The 20,003-nt window shown below is 44.7% G+C and overlaps 1 protein-coding gene across 3 annotated transcripts; it reads left to right on the top strand.

Annotated features, from left to right (window-relative positions):
- The first annotated feature begins 46 nt into the window (after positions 1 to 46).
- On the top strand, positions 47 to 18,495 carry abhd12 (abhydrolase domain containing 12, lysophospholipase). Of its 3 annotated transcripts, none has more exons than XM_083987771.1 (14): positions 47 to 173; positions 1,933 to 2,107; positions 8,937 to 9,058; positions 11,027 to 11,132; positions 11,495 to 11,614; positions 11,741 to 11,771; positions 12,535 to 12,580; positions 12,776 to 12,905; positions 13,086 to 13,123; positions 13,914 to 13,993; positions 14,111 to 14,193; positions 16,215 to 16,293; positions 16,390 to 16,517; positions 18,016 to 18,495. In XM_083987771.1, the coding sequence occupies exons 2-14, from the start codon at positions 1,935 to 1,937 to the stop codon at positions 18,047 to 18,049; spliced, it is 1,170 nt and encodes a 389-aa protein (XP_083843897.1). In that variant the 5' UTR covers positions 47 to 173; positions 1,933 to 1,934; the 3' UTR covers positions 18,050 to 18,495. The 3 variants fall into 3 exon arrangements, with proteins under 3 accessions (XP_083843897.1, XP_083843899.1, XP_083843898.1); XM_083987773.1 differs by lacking the exon at positions 47 to 173 and adding an exon at positions 316 to 493; XM_083987772.1 differs by lacking the exon at positions 47 to 173 and having other exon boundaries at positions 1,774 to 2,107.
- Positions 18,496 to 20,003: the final 1,508 nt, after the last annotated feature.

The following is a 20,003-nucleotide window of genomic DNA, read 5'->3' as shown; positions in this document are numbered from 1 at the left end:
TGTTTCCTCCGGACCGGAAGCCGCTTTGGGACAAATCTCATCAGTAGAGAAACGATTCGCGGCTGCTGAACGAGTTTAGGTTTTAATCTCATTAATTAGTAACGTAACGGTTTAAAAGTAACGAGTAGTCGATGCTGTGAAGCCGCGTGCTGTTAGTCCGCGCGGACTGAGAGGTGAGCAGTGCACGTGCTGTCAGTGTTTATCGATCAGCTGTCTGTCAATCACCGGAAGACGAAGTTGTTTCCGTTTTATAATAAACCGGTCCGGTTGGTTCTGGTTTCACCGCGGAGCTCCGGTACCGGGCTGGGTGTCTGTGGGGTTATTACTATTAATATTATTAATATTATTATTATTTGGTGACGTCGCTTCTTGTTGAAGCCGATTAGCTTCTGTGCTAATGCTAACCGCTGCTGCTGCGTTCAGGGTCCACTGGGGAAAAAAACAAACACACACACGCACAAGAAGACGAGTTTCTGTCCGGAGGGTTGAGATGGTACAGTTCAGTTCAACTTTAATGTTTTTAATATGTTTTAATTTTAACCCATAACTGAAAACAACAGTCGATTTACATGAAAGAAATCAGTCAACCGTCAAAGCTTAACCCTTTAGCTCGCACCACGTTGAAAAGTCTGTGCATCTATATCTGTCTGTGGAGTGAAACTTTGGAATAGCAGCTTAAACCAGAAGATAGGAAGATAGTAAAAATGTTGCCCATTTAAAAACAATGTTTAAAAATAATATTTTTTGAAAAGTACAGAAGTGAAAATGTTGAGAGCAACAAAGGGAAATAATTAACTTCATTTTGCAAACAAACATGAAGTTTTGGACTGTTTCAGCGTATAGGATTGATCTGGGTTGTGTAATGTAACCTAGGAAATGTCGACCTGTTTTGTTTTTGAGTTGTGACGGTTTGTGGATAGAGGATGGTCGGTGGGGGACATAGTGTCTAGGTGTATGTGTGTATGTGTGTATGCATATGCGCCATTCCCATCAGACTGCTTATGGTTTTTTATAATGAAATGAGAAATGAGGTGCAGGCAGCAGCTATGAGCTTTGCTGCAGCCGCAACCCTTTTCCACCAGCTATACCCAGTAGGCTACTTGTTACTACCTTGAATTTGTTTTGTTGAAATTTTGATGCTGTGATCGAAATAAACACTCATTCATTCATTCATTCAACCAATCTGATAATCAATTAAACGTAATTTCAAGTGAAGGCAGTGAACGCCACATCAGATATCCCGTTTGTTTCCTACTTATATTTATTTATTTTATTTATCCAGGTGAAATGTTTGAGAACAACTTATCATTTAGGTTCAAACAGCTGATTGTTGTAAGTTATCAAATGTTTTGGGGCTTTTGACATTTGAACGCATCACGCTCTGAAAGGCGTTTTCATGAAAGTAGTGCAGGAAACAGGGTGTGTGTTATTTTATCTCTTATGATAAATATCTACTGGTGTGTTTGTTGTCTTGACTCAGTGACACATTCACGGCCTCTCCCAACCTCCTGCTCCGCCGGTGTCTAGTTTTCCGGGGTGTGTTTGAACGCATCATGCACCAGCTCAGCTCTTTTTTTCCTCCTTTTATTCCCATAAACCGGTTTTGTTTTGGTTGTCGTTGCTCCGACGCTCCCCTGAGACCGTGGACGCAGCACAGTAGAGACCACGTGTTCCGTGTCCCCTGCTCTCTGATTGGCTGCTGGGCTCGGCTAGGCTCAGCTGCTCTGTGATTGGCTGCTGGTTCTCAGCTCGGCTCAGCTGCTCTGTCTCTGCGGGTCTCAGTGCCGAGCAGCTGGAGGCAGCGTAGCCGGGATTCAGCGCCTCTTCCCCGGCTTCTCTCCGCGCCTCTCCCCGGCAGCTCGTCGGCCTGCAGCCCGCAGCTCTGCCTGGCTGCTTCTCACCGCTTTATTTCACTTCTACACGGGTTTTCAGGGATGCGAAAGCGGAATAACTCGGTGACCGCGGAGCCTGACACCGGGACCGGGACCACCGGGACCACCGGGACTCTGCTGGACAGCGACCCGGACCTGAAGCAGCGGGCAGCGGCAGCCGGCGGCCGCCAGGGCCCGGAGGAGGAGGGGAGCATGGACCGCAAACCGTTCAGGAGGTAAGAACCAGAACCAGAACCAGAACCAGGACCGGGTGAGACAGCACCGAGACCGGGACCAAAAACTCACAATCTTTCCAAGAATATTTGTCTTATTTCTCGTCAAAATGTCTCATTTCTAGTCAAAACTAATCTCTTTCCACTTAAAATAAGACTCATCACCAAAAAATTGACTTGTTTTTAGATCATTTTCACTTGTTTCAAACTTTTATTTATTTATTTAACCAGGCAGAATCAATTAAGAGCAAGTTCTTAAACAAATTTTCACTTGAAATAAGTAGAAAAATCTGCCAGTGAAAGCAGGTTTTTTTTGTGTGTTTGTAATAAGAAAGAAAAACTTGCTCCACTATCAGATTCTTTCAAGTGAAAATCTGCTTGAAAGAAGTAAAAAGTGTCTAAAAACAAGCTGCTTTTAATGTGATGAGTCTTATTTTAAGTAGAATGAGATGTGTTTTGACTAGAAATAAGACAAATATTCTTGGTGAGAGTTTGAGTTTTTGCAGTGAGAGAGAAAGATGGAAACAACATGTTAGACTGAGACAAGAGAATAAAACAAGAGTTTGAAGAGATGAAGAGTTTCTGATGAAGAGGAGAAATTAACTTTATACACACACACACACACACACACACACACACACACACACACACACACACACACACACATACTGGATTCAGGTTCATAACAAACATCAATATCGATCAATAACAAAACAAAGTTAAAAATCAAATTCAGTTTAAAATCAAAGAAGAAACTAAAGAATGAAATATAAAATCAAGACCTTTCAAAATAAAAGCAGAGCCTCCTTATATAAAACCACTCCTGTAACTCTGAGTCCAAATCGATCAGAAACTGAAGGTATCGATTAGTTGTCTGAGTTCAGGTGGAACCAGTCTGAACCGGTCTGACTGGTTCCTCTGGTCAGACTCTGTGACCTCTGACCTCTGTTGAGGTTTTCAAAATAAAGTGCGTCGTGATGAGGTTCAACTTTCTGAACGGTGATTGACAGGTGGATCAATAATGAAGAGAAGTGAAGAGTCAGTGAAGGCAGCAGAGGTCACATGACCCTCGTCTGCTGCCGTAGTTAATCTGTCAGTCAGGTGGAGCGGCCGCTAATCCTCATTACACCGCGTGTGTGTGCATGTGTGTGTGTGTGTGTGTGTGTGTGTGTGTGTGTGTGTGTGTGTGTGTGTGTGTGTGTGTGTGTGTGTGTGTGTGTGTGTTACATCACCTGTGTGACCTTTACACACACCTGACTCCATCTTTAAACAGTGAAGAGGAGGAGGAGGAAGAGGAGGAGGAAGAGGAGAGTGGGGGGAGGTAGAGACCCAGATATAGAAACAAACATCTGGAAGAAAGAAAGTGAAACATCTGGACTGATGAAGAAAAGATGAGTCGGCAGAAAAACTGCTGAATCAGCAGGAAGCTGATGTGACCTCGTTTAGAGAGGTCACGGCTAAAAATAGGTCAACGCTGAGGAAGAGGAGGGAGAGGAGGAGGAGGGGAGAAAGAGAAGAGGGGGAGGAAGAGGAGAGGAGAAGGAGAGGAGAGAAAGAGAGGAGGAGGAGAGAAAGAAGAGGAGAGGAGAAGGAGAGGAGGAGGACAGAAAGAAGAGGAGGAGGAGAGGAGAAGGAGAGGAGAAGGAGGAGGAGAGGAAGAGGAGAGAAAGAAGAGGAGGAGGAGAGGAGAGGAGGAGAAGAGAAGAAGGAGAGGAAGAGGAGGATAGAAATAGAAGGTGAGGAGGAGGAGGAGGAGAGGAGAGAAGGAGAAGAGGAGGAGAAGAAGGAGAGGAGGAGGAGAGAAAGAGAAGAGGAAGAGGAGGAGTTGAGGGAGAGGAAGAGGAGGGAGGAGAGGAGAGAAAGAGAAGAGGAGGATGAGAGAAGGAGAGGAAGAGGAGGATAGAAATAGAAGAAGAGGAGGAGGAGAGGAGAGAAGGAGAGGAGGAGAAGAGAAGGAGAAGAGGAGGAGAGGAAGAGTAGTTCTGGTTCTTGTTTCTCAGTTAAAGTTTCAGATGTGTGTGAAAACAGGAAGTGTGTGTGTGTGTGTGTGTGTGTGTGTGTGTGTGTGTGTGTGTGTGTGTGTGTGTGTGTGTGTGGTCATCACTTCTCTGCAGCGACACAGGAAGTCTGGTCTGAGTTTGACAGAGTCAGCGTCTGTGACATCACATGACCACGTGACCTCACAGCTCTGTGTGTGTGTGTGTGTGTGTCTGTGTGTGTGTGTGTGTGTGTGTGTGTGTGTGTGTGTGTGTGTGTGTCTGCTCGGAGCTGGAGGCTTTTAATTTGAAAGTCCTGACTCATCACTTCTTCTTCCTGAGTGTTTTTTATCGTCGTCGTACAAACCAGAGAAGAGCTGAGACAGAACCCGTAGTAACCGTCTCTACGGTAACCAGTCGGTCGCCTGACTCCGCCCCCACGCCGCCGAGGCAGCTGTCAATCAAACAGCCCCCGCCCCCTCGGCCTCCGTCACCATGAAAACAGATCTGCTGCTGTGATACATGTAAACTGATCAGGGTCAGTGAAAGTGTGTGTGTGTGTGTGTGTGTGTATAGTATAATAGTTTTGCAGCACAAATAAATTCAGTTAAAGGTATAGTACGTAGGAGTTCCCCCCATCTAGCGGTGCGGTTGCATATCTGAACGTATTCTTGATGTTGCATAGAAGACAGTAACCCTAGGTCACGTAAAAGGCCACGCCCCCTCGCCGGTGAAAACAAAGCAGAAGTCCTCAGTGTGCTGCTCCATAGGCGCTGATACAAAAAACCACAACGCCACAGAGTTGTTGTGTGGTGTATTGTTGGTTGAACAACTTAAAAGAACCTAACATCAGATTTTCCCTCCTCCCCTTCAGAGAGTGGTACAGGAAAAGAAGAGATTTATGGCTTCAGGCTACGAAGACCAGGCTAGTCCACATGTGCTTGTGTGGTAAACCATTCAGGGGGGCGACCGCCATTCCTAAACTCCGCTAACGTTATTCCAAAATTTTCCGAAGGTCCGTTCTAAAATTGTACATAATGTGTGGCCTAATATACAAGGAAAAAAAATTCAAATGTTACAAGTTTCGATCCCTGACCGCCCACACCCGAGGCAACTGCTCTAACCACTACGCTACGGTGGAAGTTGATTGACAGGTTTCACTCAGCGTTATATACCGCACCGCTCGCCGCTGAGTGGGCTCATTCTCCGGTTGGATTTATGGACATACATTCCCTAAATCTTTATTTTTTTCGGTAAAACGACGTGATATAGCCGTCTGCCTGACAAACGTTAGCTACTGCAGGATCAAGACGGACTACGGCGGGATTTGTATTTACCACCAGTCAAAACCAGCAGTTTGTTTTCACCTGAATGGGGGCGTGGCCTCACCTGCTGCTCTCATCTATTCAGGTGAAACCGGGCAGACGTCAGACAGACAACAGACGCTGCATGTAACAGGATGAACAAGTGGTCCGCCAGCACGAGGCAAAACAATACAGGCAATGTGACAATATATTGTCATGGTGATTTTCTCTGGTGGAGTAAAATGACATCCGGTCGGTTTGCCGACGGCCGTCTGCCTGACTGCACCTGAATGCAACACCGGTGCCTCCGTCCTTCCTCACACTACACAGTGGTGACGGTTTTAACCATAGATATATAAACATAGATGCAGCGTTCCATACTGGCGAACAGCGCCACCATGCGTCTGCTGGCCGCCATGTTGTGCAGGGCATAAGTTCTAAAGGACTGCCGTTCTAAACGCTGTAACCATGGTTGTAACCCCAGATTTTGATTAAATCTATTCACAGGCGTCATTTACACTGGGGACGTTAACTACATTATCCTAGAAGCAGCTGAAACACTGAGCACGGCGCAGAGCAACTCGCAACAATGTAGCTTCAATTAAGTAGTTCTCTGACTCTTTCTGTCATCTCCCGCTTTGCACAAAGAGGGATTTCAAGACGCACCACGGTGATATGCTTAATGTTTGGGTACAACAAAGTCCCTATACAAAATCAACATCTAACCTATCTGCATCTGGTGCATCTGCTGTTTCTCTCGCGCTTGCTCACTCGCTCACTCTTGATCCGCATATAAATTAATATTATATAAAAAATAAAAAAGGAAAACACACAGACGCGCAAATTGAAATGACCAAACTGTAGTGTAGTCTATCAATTCAGTGACCTAGAGCTGTAGACCTGTAGATATCCCCAAAGAAATTTAAATCAAACGCAACTGGACTTGGTTATTTTGTCTAGGAAGACGTTTCACCTCTCATCCAAGAGGCTTCATCAGTTCATGTAGCAACTGATGAAGCCTCTTGGACCTGGACAAATGACCTGGACAAATGAGAATATTCACAGGCTTTAGACGTTCTGTGTCCTGCACAATATGGCGGCCCCGCTGACGTATCGCCAGATATAGAACGCGGCATCTACGTTTATATATCTATGGTTTTAACAGGCCGTTTCCGTGGTTACCTACGGTCACGATGCAACATGGCCGCCTCGGTTCGGTGCGTCGCCCACTTATGTATTTGTAACGACTTGTAACAACTCATTCTAAGGAACCAGAAAGCTTTCATTTGTAGCAGCTGTGATTCACCTTCAGTCAAATACGGATTTATGAAAGACATGTTTGAGTTTTGATCAGAAAAAGACAAATAAGTTACACACTGGGGCTTTAAAGGTAGAGTCTGGAGTTTTGTTTGTTCGTCTCGGGCTAAGCTGTGTAGCTTCCTGCCCCAGACAGCAGCGGTTGTCATGACAACAAAGAAAAAGAAACACAGTCTGAGTGAAGCTCTGGAGCCGTGGGCCGATAGCCGACCGTCACCGACACCGGGAGCCTCCAGTGTTATGATGTTATGTTGTTATGTCGTTGTGGTGAACTGGGAAGACGCCGGTGTTAGCGGCTGGATGCTAACCGCTACCGCTAGCCGAAGTTAGCATCGAGCTAGCTCACTACAACGGTCCTCATACTTGTTACCAGTGGAGGCTTTAGTTGTCGGTGACGGTGGGGAATCGGTCGGCGGCTCCAGCGCTTCACTCAGACTGTGTTTCTTTTTCTTTGTTGTCATGACAACTGCTGCTGCTGAGAGAGAGAGACGTGCTAGCTGCTAGCACTCGTTAGCACTAGCTAGCAGCCCTGAGCCTCGTAGCTTCACCTGAGCTCCGTCATTGGCTGGAGAGAAAACACCGACTCTCTCTCCATAGATATCTATGCTCCCTGGTGACTCTCTCTACTCTCCACACAGAAACGTCCACGTGCAACAAAACCTGAACAAAACAGAGCAAAAGACCAGAATACAGGCAGCAGCCCCCACCACACAGGACTAGAAGCCCAGAGATGATGATGAAATCTAGTGTTTATTATAGGACAAAAAACTCCAGACTCAACCTTTAACTCAATACAACAACATAATATAAAGATTCAGTCGATAAATAAAAATAAAATAAAATAGAAATAATCAATACATGGATCAATAGTGATACTGATCAGTTGTAGACGATGGCTTTGTCTCTGCTCACAGACACACACACACACACACACACACACACAGACACACACACTGCGGTGGCTTCACCTCTGTGTGACCTTGAGGTTGCAGCACGACAGCAGCTAATAATACTACACACACACACACACACACACACACACACACACACACACACACACACACACACACACACACACACACACACACACACACTAATCTCCAGGAAGTTCCTGTCTCTCTCTCTCTCTCTCTCTCTCTCTCTCTCTCTCTCTCTCTCCTGCAGCTCCAGTTTCTGTCTCGGTCTTTTATTTTGAAAAGCCCAGTAGAACAGGAAGTTTAGAAACGTTAATTAGGTTAAAACCTGGTTCTGACCCGGTTCCAGGTCTCTGAGTCTGTTCACGTGAATAATTCAGACCCCGATCCTGTAACAGCAGCCGAGTCACCGGAGCCCACACACACACACACACACACACACACACACACACACACACACACACACACACACACACACACACACACACACACACACACACACACAGTCTAAACCTGCCGTGACCTCCGGCTCCTCAGATTTTCTTAGTGCGATTGTTGTCAGAGAAATAATAATAAGATTATTATATTAAAGGAGTCATCACCTGTTTTTTTATGTATCCAATCCCCCTTAAACGGCTTTGAACTTAGCCTATTGGAAACATTTTTTTTTATTTTATTCAAACATAGAGCTTGTTCTGACACTTTTTCATACGGCAACTTTCTCTGGTGAGAGTAAGCGCGAGGTTTTGACTGGTCCGGATGTTCATTGTATTAATATGTAATGAGGCGCGCATTGATTGGACGCAGGAAGGACAGAGCCGGAATGGTGGCTGGCCCAGTGGGCTACATGCAGGCTGTATTGGAAACCGCATACTAGGCCTACTGTATGCTGCTCTGTCGTGTACCGTAACCATGTTATATAACTTCATAAAATAAAACAACATTTTATCGGTTCATTGTAAAACATGTATTTATTGATGCAAATGTGGTGATTTGTGTACGTAGGCTACAGAGCCCCGGGGCAAAGCTGCTGCTGCTGCTCTGTGTGAAGCTTCACTTTTCATTCAAACACACCAATACCACTGCCACAATTATTCATCAATGAGACCAACATTTATCCCTAAAAACAATTTAACCAGTCACGTTAGATCCGGTCCACTCTGATCCGGTCCGGTCCAGTTTTAACTTCTCTCCGTGTCTTCAGGTTGGGTCCGGTCCAGTCCGGTCTTAACTTCTCTCCCTGTCTTCAGGTTGGGTCTAGTCCAGTCCGGTCCGGTCCAGTCCGGTCCGGTCCAGTTTTAACTTCTCTCCCTGTCCTCAGGTTGGGTCTTCTGGGGAAGCTGAAGCGCGTCGTCCTGTGGCTGCTCGTCCTCTACGTCTCCGTCCCCTTCATCGTCAAACTGTGTCCGTCCATTCAGGCCAAACTCGTCTTCCTCAACTTCGGTGAGTCTTCGTCATCCTCACTTCCTGCTCAGACTTTCACAATAAAACACCTGGAACTGACTCACTAACTCACCAACCTGAAGCTCCACCCCCAAACCAACAGACAAACAAAGAGACACCTGTTTCTGCTTTTATTTTGAAAGTAAATCAACACTTCTGATTGGCTCTCTGATTGGCTCACTGGTTGTGAAGGTCTAGATTCAAATTCTTCAGGAGTTTCTTCATTTGTCTTGACTCAACTGTTTCACATATTATGGGATGGAGGAAAACACTCAGTGTCTTTAACCCCCAGTGGTACACACAAAAAAATGCTGGGTTATTTCATGCTGGGTCAAAATTCAGGGTTGTTTTGGGTACTATGGGTTGTTTCATGCTGGGTGAAATGGGTTGTGAGGGTTAATCAGGGGTTAATTCCTATCTGAACACCTGGTTGGGTTACTTTGACCCAACTGCTGGGTCATTCTTCATTTCCCTGCTCCTTGTCAAACTTTCTGGATCTTTCTGTGAGCAGTTGGACCAGACACATCAGGATTTTCTGGTAGGTTAATTGATAATATTAATAATAAATATGATAAATAAATGATAATCATATCTATAACTGTTAATAAATGTCACAGAATAAAAACCATTAACCCCCCCCCCCCCCTTTGATTTAAGAATGGGAAATGATAATGAGATCATGCTATTATTAACCACAACCTATTAAGACTAGAGGAACATTATTATTGTTATTAAAAAAGTAAAAGTAGCAGGGCAATGGGGCAGGATATAACCCAGTGTGTGGGTCATTTTTAACCCAGCAATTGATAGCTTTCATGTGACGTCACGGTCCGTATGGAACGCCCCCCTGGTGGTCAAAACAATCCACTTCCCCGCTGTCCGCGGCTTAGGACAAGGCAGAAAAACACACACTGCTCCCTGCTGCTTCAAAAATACCGGTGTTATGGCCCAACTGGTGTCTGGTTTAACTGGTTACCGTACCGAACAACAGCTGTGCTGCACTTCCGTCCGCAGATTTGTCACAAATTCACAAATCAAGCCGCAGTTCACATGTTACTGCAGCGTTGTTACTATGCTTCTGTGAGTGAGCCTGGCTTATTCCTCCACGGACAGTCAGCGCCACACTACTCTGACTCTGCACAACACTGCACAGTGACAAAGGCTGTCATGTTAAAGTTACGAACTAATGGAAAACACTCTGAAAATACGCTAAACAACACCGGTCCCGTTACCATCCATCGTCCTCAGCGGAGCTGCGGTACCAGGACGGTGTTCCCACACAGGAAAGTTACAGGTACATTTCTACCACTTCAATGAGTTCAGAAACATTATTTTAAGATCAAAAAAACTACAAAATTGGGCTTTTAATCAGACACCAGTTGAGCCATAACACCGGAGGTATTGGTTGCAAGCGGTGGAGGATGATGATTCTCCACCAGGTAAATGTAAACATCGCCCAACTGGAGCTTCGGCAGGGAACTGGTCGTCTTAAACAGCTGGTATACAGCAGCTGGTGTTGAATATGGGTCACAAGTGCCCAAAACTTCAAAGTTTAAGTCATTACTCGGTTGTTTGTCCATAGAAAGTCCGTTGCGGGGCCATTTTGGAATGTTGCTTTTGACCGCCAGGTCCCTGGGAAGTCACGTGACTGAAAGCTATCAATAGAGTGACTTTAACTCACTAGTTGGGTCAAATGAACAACCCAGCATCCTGGGTTAAACGGGGAAACCCAGCACTTGGGTCAGAACAACCCAGCACGTGTTCTGTCCCTGTGTTGATCAGCAGTTGGGTTCAGGTTGGGTTCTTTTTTAACCCAGCAGTTCTTTGTGTGTATATGTGGTTTAACACCGTCAGGTCTGGAAGAGTGAAACCAGTTGAGAACTTTCATTCAGTGTAATCAGAATGTAATGAAACGCAGTTAGTTACATTACTTTGACAGAGTAACTGTAACCCCCCCCCCCCCCTCAGTGAGGATGCCGTACTTTGTCGACCTGAAGCGACCTCTGGACCAGGGACTGAACCACACACACAACCTGTATCTGGAGCGAGAGGCCGGACTGAAGATCGGAGTGTGGTGAGACACACACACACACACACACACACACACTGAGACACACACACACACACACACACACACACACACACTGAGACACACACACACTGAGACACACACACACACACACACACACACACACACACACACACACACACACACACACACACACACACACTGAGACACACACACACACACACACTGAGGCTATGACATGACAGGTTCAGGTGTCCAGTGGGTGGAGACTGTAAAGCATCAGAGTAATGATGTGTGTGTATCTCCGTGTGTGTGTGTGTGTGTGTGTGTGTGTGTGTGTGTGTGTGTGTGTGTGTGTGTGTGTGTGTGTGTGTGTGTGTGTGTGTGTGTGTGTGTGTGTGTTGCAGGCACACGGTCCCTGCTCTCATGTGGAGAGAGGCTCAGGGGAAACAAGGCGACTGGTACGACTCCACCTTTAGCTCCTCCCACCCCGTCATCCTCTATCTCCACGGAAACGCAGGAACCAGGTGTGCCCCCCCCCCACCCCCCCCCCCCCCACACACACACACACACACACACACACACACACACACACACACCGGTGTCAGTAACTTGTTGTCGTGTCTGAACTGTGTTGTTGTGTTTGTGTGCAGAGGAGGAGACCACAGAGTTCAGCTGTACAAGGTGAGAACTACACAACACATAAAACCCTTTAAAGGGACAGTTCAACATTTAGTCAGATTGGCCCCATTGCCATAATCCCTCATCAAACATCAAATACACAATCCAACAACTCCACAACGCTCTGGTGGACAAGTTGTGAGCTGCACATTCACCACACTATGAGATAATAACACAACGTTACCACACAGAGTTGTTTTAGAGGGAAATTCATGCAAAACCGCTGATGCACGTTGCCTTCAGGGACAGTTTTTCATCATCAGTCTCTGTATTTCCCTCTAAAACAACTCTGTGTGGTAACGTTGTGTTATTATCTCATAGTGTGGTGAATGTGCAGCTCACAACTTGTCCACCAGAGCGTTGTGGAGTTGTTGGATTGTGTATTTGATGAGTTTGATGATGAGAGAAACCAACTGAGAAATCCCATAATGAGCCTCCGTAGCGTAGCTCTGAGCAGCTCACGGCTCTGCTCCACCGTTCTAAAAACAGCTTGCACCGACAATTAAAGGTAACGAACCTACTGCTATGACTATAGGGATTATGGCAATGGGGCCAATATGCCAAAATGTTGAACTATCCCTTTAAAAACAGACCTGATCTGAGGGATTTTACCAGAAAACGTTCTGACTTTTAGACCAGGGAACAGGATTACTTTACACATGATGCACATGTTTCTTGTGTGTTTGTTGAATCTTGGTTTATTATCATCACCATGACAACTCATTAACCCCCCCTCTACCCCCCCCCCCTCTCTGTCCTCCTTCAGGTCCTCAGTTCGTTAGGTTACCACGTGGTGACGTTCGACTACAGAGGTGAGAGACTGAACCAACTCCTGACGGACTGACTCACTGCTGCTGCAGCACCGCACTCACTGTGTGTGTGTGTGTGTGTGTGTGTGTGTGTGTGTGTGTGTGTGTGTGTGTGTGTGTGTGTGTGTGTGTGTGTGTGTGTGTGTGTGTGTGTGTGTGTGTGTGTGTGTGTGTGTGTGTGTGTGTGTGTGTGTGCAGGCTGGGGCGACTCGGACGGTTCTCCATCGGAGGGGGGGATGACGTCAGACGCTCTCTTCATCTACGATTGGCTGAAACAACGACTGGATAAGAAACCACTTTACATCTGGGGGCACTCTCTGGGGACCGGGTAACACACACACACACACACACACACACACACACACACACACACACACACACACACACACACACACACACACACACACACACACACACACACACACACACACACATACACACAACACACAGACAAACAAACACACCTGTGATTCAAACTGATTGTTTGTTTTTTCTCTTTTTGTCTCAGAGTCGCCACAAACCTGGTCAGACGACTGTGTGAGAGAGGTAACACACACACACACACACACACACACACACACACACACACACACACACACACACACACACACACACACACACACACACACACACACACACACACACACACACACACACACACACACACACACACACACACAAGAAAAACCTGAACCTGTTTCAAGATTTAAAGCAGTACTAAAGAACTTTCAGTTTTGGTTGAGTTTGGCGGTGCCTGTGGACCAAAGCGGTAGTGTTTTGCCTGAAGGAAGACTCCATTTCCCATGAACACTAGCGTGAAGCCCTGTAAATATCCTGCATTAAAATTAACAAAAGACATCAAAACTAAGTTTCTGTTTCCAGTGGATCATTTCAAAGTGAAAACACAAACATAATCCATTGCTAAAGTGCCGTTTTGCCTGTTCCCTCCTTGTTGTGACTCGCAAAAGTGAAAGTGAAACTTAAGTGAGAGCAGGGTTCCTACCATGCTCCTCAAAGTTGCTTAGTGCCAGAGAAAGAGATACAGACCATAATGATACAGACCCCCTCAGACCACGACAGAGGTGTCATTCAACTTGTTGTAAGTCGATGTATCATCACAAAAGTTATGAAAATATTTTATGAAGGTTGAAAAGTTACTTAGTGCTGGTTTAAATCAAAACTTTTAATGTGAAAATTAAACTTTAAAAACTACAACCTTTCAAAATAAAGTCACATTTTCAAAGTAAAGTGCAGAGGTCACTGTGATGTTCATGGAACAGGAAGTAGCTTTCACAATAAAAGTCTTGAATCCCAGCTGTCTGTGTGTTGTGTTCAGGGTTTCCTCCGGACGCTCTCATCCTGGAGTCTCCGTTCACCAACATCAGAGAGGAGGCCAAGAGCCACCCCTTCTCCATGGTAACGCACACACACACACACACACACACACACACACACACACACACACACACACACACACACACACACACACACACAGATGTTCATATTAATTAGATGTAACATTTGTTTTGTCAGGTGTACCGGTATCTGCCCGGCTTCGACTGGTTCTTCCTGGACGCCATCACAGCCAACAACATCCGCTTCGCTAGCGATGAGAAGTAGGTGACCTCTGACCTCTGACCTCTGATCCCTGACCTCTGACCTCTGACCTCTGAGCTCTGAGCTGTAGAACCAGAACCAGAACCAGAACCAGGACTGAGACTCCCTGTCCCATTTCTCCCTCTTAAATCTTCCACTTGGTTTTGCCCTCAACTGTAAATTCCCCTCGTTGAGGGAAGTGGCTGAAAATCTTTCCCTATGGAAACGGGACACCGCTAGTGTAGTGAACGTGATAACATACGTCACATGTTTACAATTCTACCGGTGGAGTAGCCTACTATTGCTACTAGTTTCATTCAGGAAAAATGTCGGCGGTTCCAGCTGTTGTGTTGCCTGTTGCGTTGGCTGTGTTTGTTTATCTCAGTCTAAACATTTTTGTAATTAGTCATGGTTATCATAGATTAGCTGGGCTAACGGTTAGCTACCTGTTTAACTTTAATAACTCAGTGACTCAATAAACGCTCCATGAAAAAATATTTTCTCCAGCGGATATCTGAGTTCCAACATGACTGAGCTAACTGGAGTAGTTTCATGTCGTGTCCCACAACGGGAGGGTTTTAACAGCTGACGTCCTGCTGTTAGCTTAGCTACCGTTAGCTTAGCTACCACCGTTAGCTTTGCTGCCGTTAGCTTAGCTACCGCCGTTAGCTTAGCTACCGCCGTTAGCTTAGCTACCACCGTTAGCTGTCCCTGTCAGCTGCAGCTAGGGTTGCCAACAATCTGACTCTCCAATGAGGGACATTTTTTCGCGGCGGCGGCAGTGGGGGGTGGGGGGGGGGGGGGTTTAAAACCAAAGACAAATTATGACATGTTTACAGCAAATGCATTGGCTATTGGTTTATTTTGTTACTTTTAGTAGGCCCATATGATATCTTGTGCTAGGCCTATCACTTCGAATATTAAGTGTAAATCAACCCCAGGCTGCACTTGGCTGAATTTGACATAATTTCAGATTAAAAACCATAGATGGCTAAAAAAATTCCAGGCTAGGATGATGATCCGTAACAACAGATTAGAACATTTTTAATTAGTTTGTAGTAGCTAGGTGTGTAAATGATCAAAAATCAGTAGCCTGACATTAATAGAGGGCCCCTTAGGGCCCCATGAAGGCTTGGGCCGGCCCTGATCACAGATAAACAGGCTCTAGGGCATTTAGAAAAAAAAGAAAACAGTGACTACAAATTAGCCGCCGGCCGTCCTGGGCTACCGGCCGTTCTTCTCCAGAACACACAGGTGTCCAGTCCGTCCCTGCAGCTGCACTCGCTTCGGCAATTTGTGAGCAGAGGCAATGCTGCTCCGACGTCTGCTCTCTCTGTATGAGCGCGTCGCAGAGCCGCACATACAGAGCACATATCCGCTGATCTTTTTTTTTTTTTTTGAGGAGTTGGCGGCGCTTCTGCATGCACCAACAAACTGGCTTGCACACCACGCCACGCGTGTAAAGGGAGGGCTGTGATTGGAGTGCGGGACGTTGGCTGTCCCGTCCGGGACAAATCAAAACCGGCTATATCCCGGGACGTCCCGCACAATCCGGGACGGTTGGCAACCCTAGCTGCAGCCACTGATGCGACACCGTGATTCCCCCAATAAATACCATACATAGCGACACAAAACACACACACAGAAATAGTAATGTTTCTTCAGGCATTTCAGATTTGTCTAAACGGCGATCGAGCGTGACAACGGGTAATTTCATTTTCCACTTAGTTTTAAGCATCGGACCTCACTACATTTTGAGGGCTGATTTTAAGGGCAAAATCGCACTTCCCCTTCCTCCCTAGAGTAATGGGACACCCTACCCCTACACGTGAACGTGCAAAATGTAGGGTTAGGGCAAATATTTAGGGCTAGGGGGAGAATTGGGACAGGCCCAAACAGTCTGAGCTGCTGCAGGTTCTGGTTCAGGTCCCAGATCAGCTGACGACCTTTGACCTCCATGTTAAGATAAAGTTTTATCTCCTTTGTCGTTTTTATGAATGAAACAAACCAACACTCTCTCTGTGTGTCTGTTGTGTGTCAGTGTGAACCACATGTCGTGTCCTGTGTTGATTCTTCACGCTGAAGACGACGGCGTCGTCCCGTTCCACCTGGGGAAGAAGGTACACAACTACAACTACTACAACTACACACAATACACTAACAGCAGGCAGTGAATAACCGTGTGTGTGTGTGTGTGTGTGTGTGTGTGTGTGCAGCTCTACAACATGGCCGCCCAGTCCAAGTCTCTGAGTGGACACAAAGTCCAGTTCGTCTCGTTCCCGTCGTCTCTGTCCTACAAACACAAGTTCATCTACAGGAGCCCCGAGCTGCCCAACATCCTCAGGTAGGCTATACACACACACACACACACACACACACACACACACACACACACACACACACACACACACACACACACACACACACACACACACACTAAAACACACACACACACACACAGATTCTACTGCAGAAGTTCAAATGTCCGGTTTTTGTTTGGACGCCTGAACACAACACTAACTTAAAGGAGAATTCCGGTCATTTTTGACCCCTAAATCGTTGTCCTGATGGTCACCCAGTGTTGGTTGGAGCCAAAAAACGCGACTAAAATTGCTGCAGGCAAACCAGAGTTACCATGGCTACCCGGCGCTAGGGATATTAGCCACAACGCTAACCCATGGGGGCAATTCTTTCAACCACAACAAACTCTCAGAAAACAATCAGATATCTCTGGTACATGACTGGAATCCTTAGAGACACCACTGAACTCATATAGTGTAGAGTAGAAACAGTAGAAACTTTGTGTTTTTAACTCTGAAACATCCCAGAAAGACATTACTATCCCATCACAGAGAGAAACAAACACTTTGTCCTTGTTGTGATGATTTCTTTACTAGAATAAAACACCACTGCACTGCTCGACCGTTTATTTTAGTAAAGAAATCCTCACAACAAGGACAAAGTGTTAGTTTCTCTCTGTGATGGGATAGTAATGTCTTTCTGGGATGTTTCAGAGTTAAAAACACAAAGTTTCTACTGTTTCTACTCTACACTATATGAGTTCAGTGGTGTCTCTAAGGATTCCAGTCATGTACCAGAGATATCTGATTGTTTTCTGACTGTTTGTTGTGGTTGAAAGAATTGACCCCATGGGTTAGCGTTGTGGCTACACTGCAAAAACTCAAAATCTTTCTAAAAATATTTGTCTTATTTCTTGTCAAAATGTCTCATTTCTAGTCAAAACTAATCTCTTTCCACTTAAAATAAGACTCATCACCTAAAAATGAACTTGTTTTTAGATCATTTTCACTTGTTTCAAACAAACTTTCACTTGAAATAAGTAGAAAAATCTGCCAGTGAAAGCAAGTTTTTTGTGCTTGTAATAAGAAAGGAAAACTTGCTCCACTATCAGATTTTTCTACTTATTTCAAATGAAAATCTGCTTGAAAGAAGTAAAAAGTGTCTAAAAACAAGCTGCTTTTAATGTGATGAGTCTTATTCTAAGTAGAATGAGATTAGTTTTGACTAGAAATAAGACAAATATTCTTGGTAAGATATTTGAGTTTCTGCCGTGTAGCTATCCTATAGCGCTGGGTAGCCATGGTAACTCTGGTTTGCCTGCATCAATTTTAGTCACGTTTTTTTGCTCCAACCAACACCGGGTGACCATCAGGACAACGATGTAGGGTCAAATATGGACGGAATTCTCCTTTAAGACATCCTGTGTATATAATCAGTAATGTCATTATATTTTGATTCAGTTATTTCTCTGACAAGAAAATCTCTAATCATGACGTCATCACTACTAACTTGTTTTGTTTGTTTGTTTGTTGTTGTTGCAGTGATTTTCTTGGTTCAGCTCCGGTCGCACAATGAAGAGGACGACACACACACACACACACACACACACACACACACACACACACACACACACACACACACACACACACACACACACACACGTTGTTTTCATAGTGACTGATGGGACTGAACACAATCACACATCATTCCTTTCTCTCTGTTAGCATTCCTCACACACACTCACACACACACACACACACACACACACACACTGACACACACACACACACACACACACACACACACACACACACACACACTGACACACACACACACGGCCTCACTCGGTCTCTGTCGTGTGTCTGAACGAACTGAGGAGACGAAGATCAGAACAAACTGGACGACGAACAGGAAGAAGAATCTGTTTTTATCTTTTTAAAGTTTTATCACACACACACACACACACACACACACACACACACACACACACACACACACACACACACCTACACACCTGTGTGCTCACTCAGTTTGTTGCGTTGTTTCTCTCTGATTATTCAGGGTTTGTTTTTAAAGCCTGTTATGACTTGAATTATGAATTAAATATTTCTTGTTCTACGTGTGTGTGTGTCTGTGTGTGTTTCACTGGATGATAAATGATTTATAGATGTTTAATCATTAAAATTCACAACATGCAGCGCTGAAGAACAGGAAGTGACGTCATGGGCTACCTGTCTGGTCCGTCAGGTGGTCAGAGAGTCAGAGTGTCCCTGAACGCACCATCAGCCACTGAATGTGGTTCGACCTTTTAGTTTTGGATGGAACTAGAAGCAGGGTAAATACAGGAATCTTGAAGTTAATTCTAATACATTTTTAAGACTTTTTCAAGACCATATCAATATATTTTTTTAATACCTCACCGCCACTTCAAGCTGTAACCATTTACATCAGTGATACTTTTAACTTAAAGGGATAGTATCATTTTTTTTAAAGTGGGGTTGTATGATCTACAAATAGCCCCTAAGTACTTTAATTGCAGTAGAAGACTCTCTGCACTCCTCCCGTTAGCAACGCCAGCCCATAATAGCCCTGCCCAGAGATTTACAACATACAGTGTTGTGAACAGACCCAAAGAAACGGCCTATTTTCACGGCCTAAAAGAGGTTTTACCTGAAAAGAAAAATACACAGTTCCATTGTTCACTATAATATAATTTTTTCCAGCCCTTCAAAGTGCAGGAAAAACACAGTTTTTATTTGGACCGAACCAACTGCTGATCGGCGGGCGCTAACCCTGGGCGGAGGGATACATGAGTTGGTTAGGTCCAAATAAAAACTGTGTTTTGAAAATAGGCCGTTTCTTTGGGTCCATTCACAACACTGTATGTTGTAAATCTCTGGGCAGGGCTATTATGGGCTGGCGTTGCTAACGGGAGGAGTGCAGAGAGTCTTCTACTGCAATTAAAGTACTTAGGGGCTATTTGGAGATCATACAACCCCACTTTAAAAAAAATGCTACTATCCCTTTAACAGTTTTAGTTTGTGATAAAGACTATAGACCACTATGATACAACAGATTTCAAGGATAATAAATCAAAGGCAAAGTTTATAAAAGAAAAACATTGCTCCACTCTCAATGTGTACTGGTTCATCTTTGTTTTTTAATAAAATTAATAAATTCACACACTTTCACAATGTTTTTTAGGACTCAAACTCTTGGACAGCTAATTCAGAAAAAATACCTTCAAAATTTAAAATTGAAGACTTTATAAAGTTGTGAAAAGACTTTTTAATACTTTTTAAGGGTCTTTATTTTCCCAAAATTGATTTATCACTATTTAATACTTTTCAAGACCCCGCGGATACCCTGTAGAAGACATTTTACATTGTTCACAGGCATCAAGATTAAACTTAAAATAAAAAGATATAATTCTCACTTATGATGGAAAAAAACTTAAGGGAAAGGAATTGTTTTTGTTGAATCTTTTTATTTTACAAGGAAAAATATGACATCCATAAATGCAAATGGT

The sequence above is a fragment of the Trachurus trachurus genome (assembly GCF_905171665.1).
Source record: "Trachurus trachurus genome assembly, chromosome: 15".
In the NCBI taxonomy this organism is placed as follows: Eukaryota; Metazoa; Chordata; class Actinopteri; order Carangiformes; family Carangidae; genus Trachurus; species Trachurus trachurus.
The sequence above is the reverse complement of the archived record's forward strand: the minus strand, read 5'-3'. Positions and strand labels throughout refer to the sequence as shown.

Bases quoted from the DNA above. Each gene is read 5' to 3' on its own strand.
- abhd12 (XM_083987771.1), top strand. From the start codon at position 1,935: ATGCGAAAGCGGAATAACTCGGTGACCGCGGAGCCTGACACCGGGACC. The intron at 11,133-11,494 runs GTGAGACACACA...TGTGTGTTGCAG, and splicing joins GGACTGAAGATCGGAGTGTG to GCACACGGTCCCTGCTCTCA. The intron at 14,194-16,214 runs GTAGGTGACCTC...GTTGTGTGTCAG, and splicing joins CGCTTCGCTAGCGATGAGAA to TGTGAACCACATGTCGTGTC.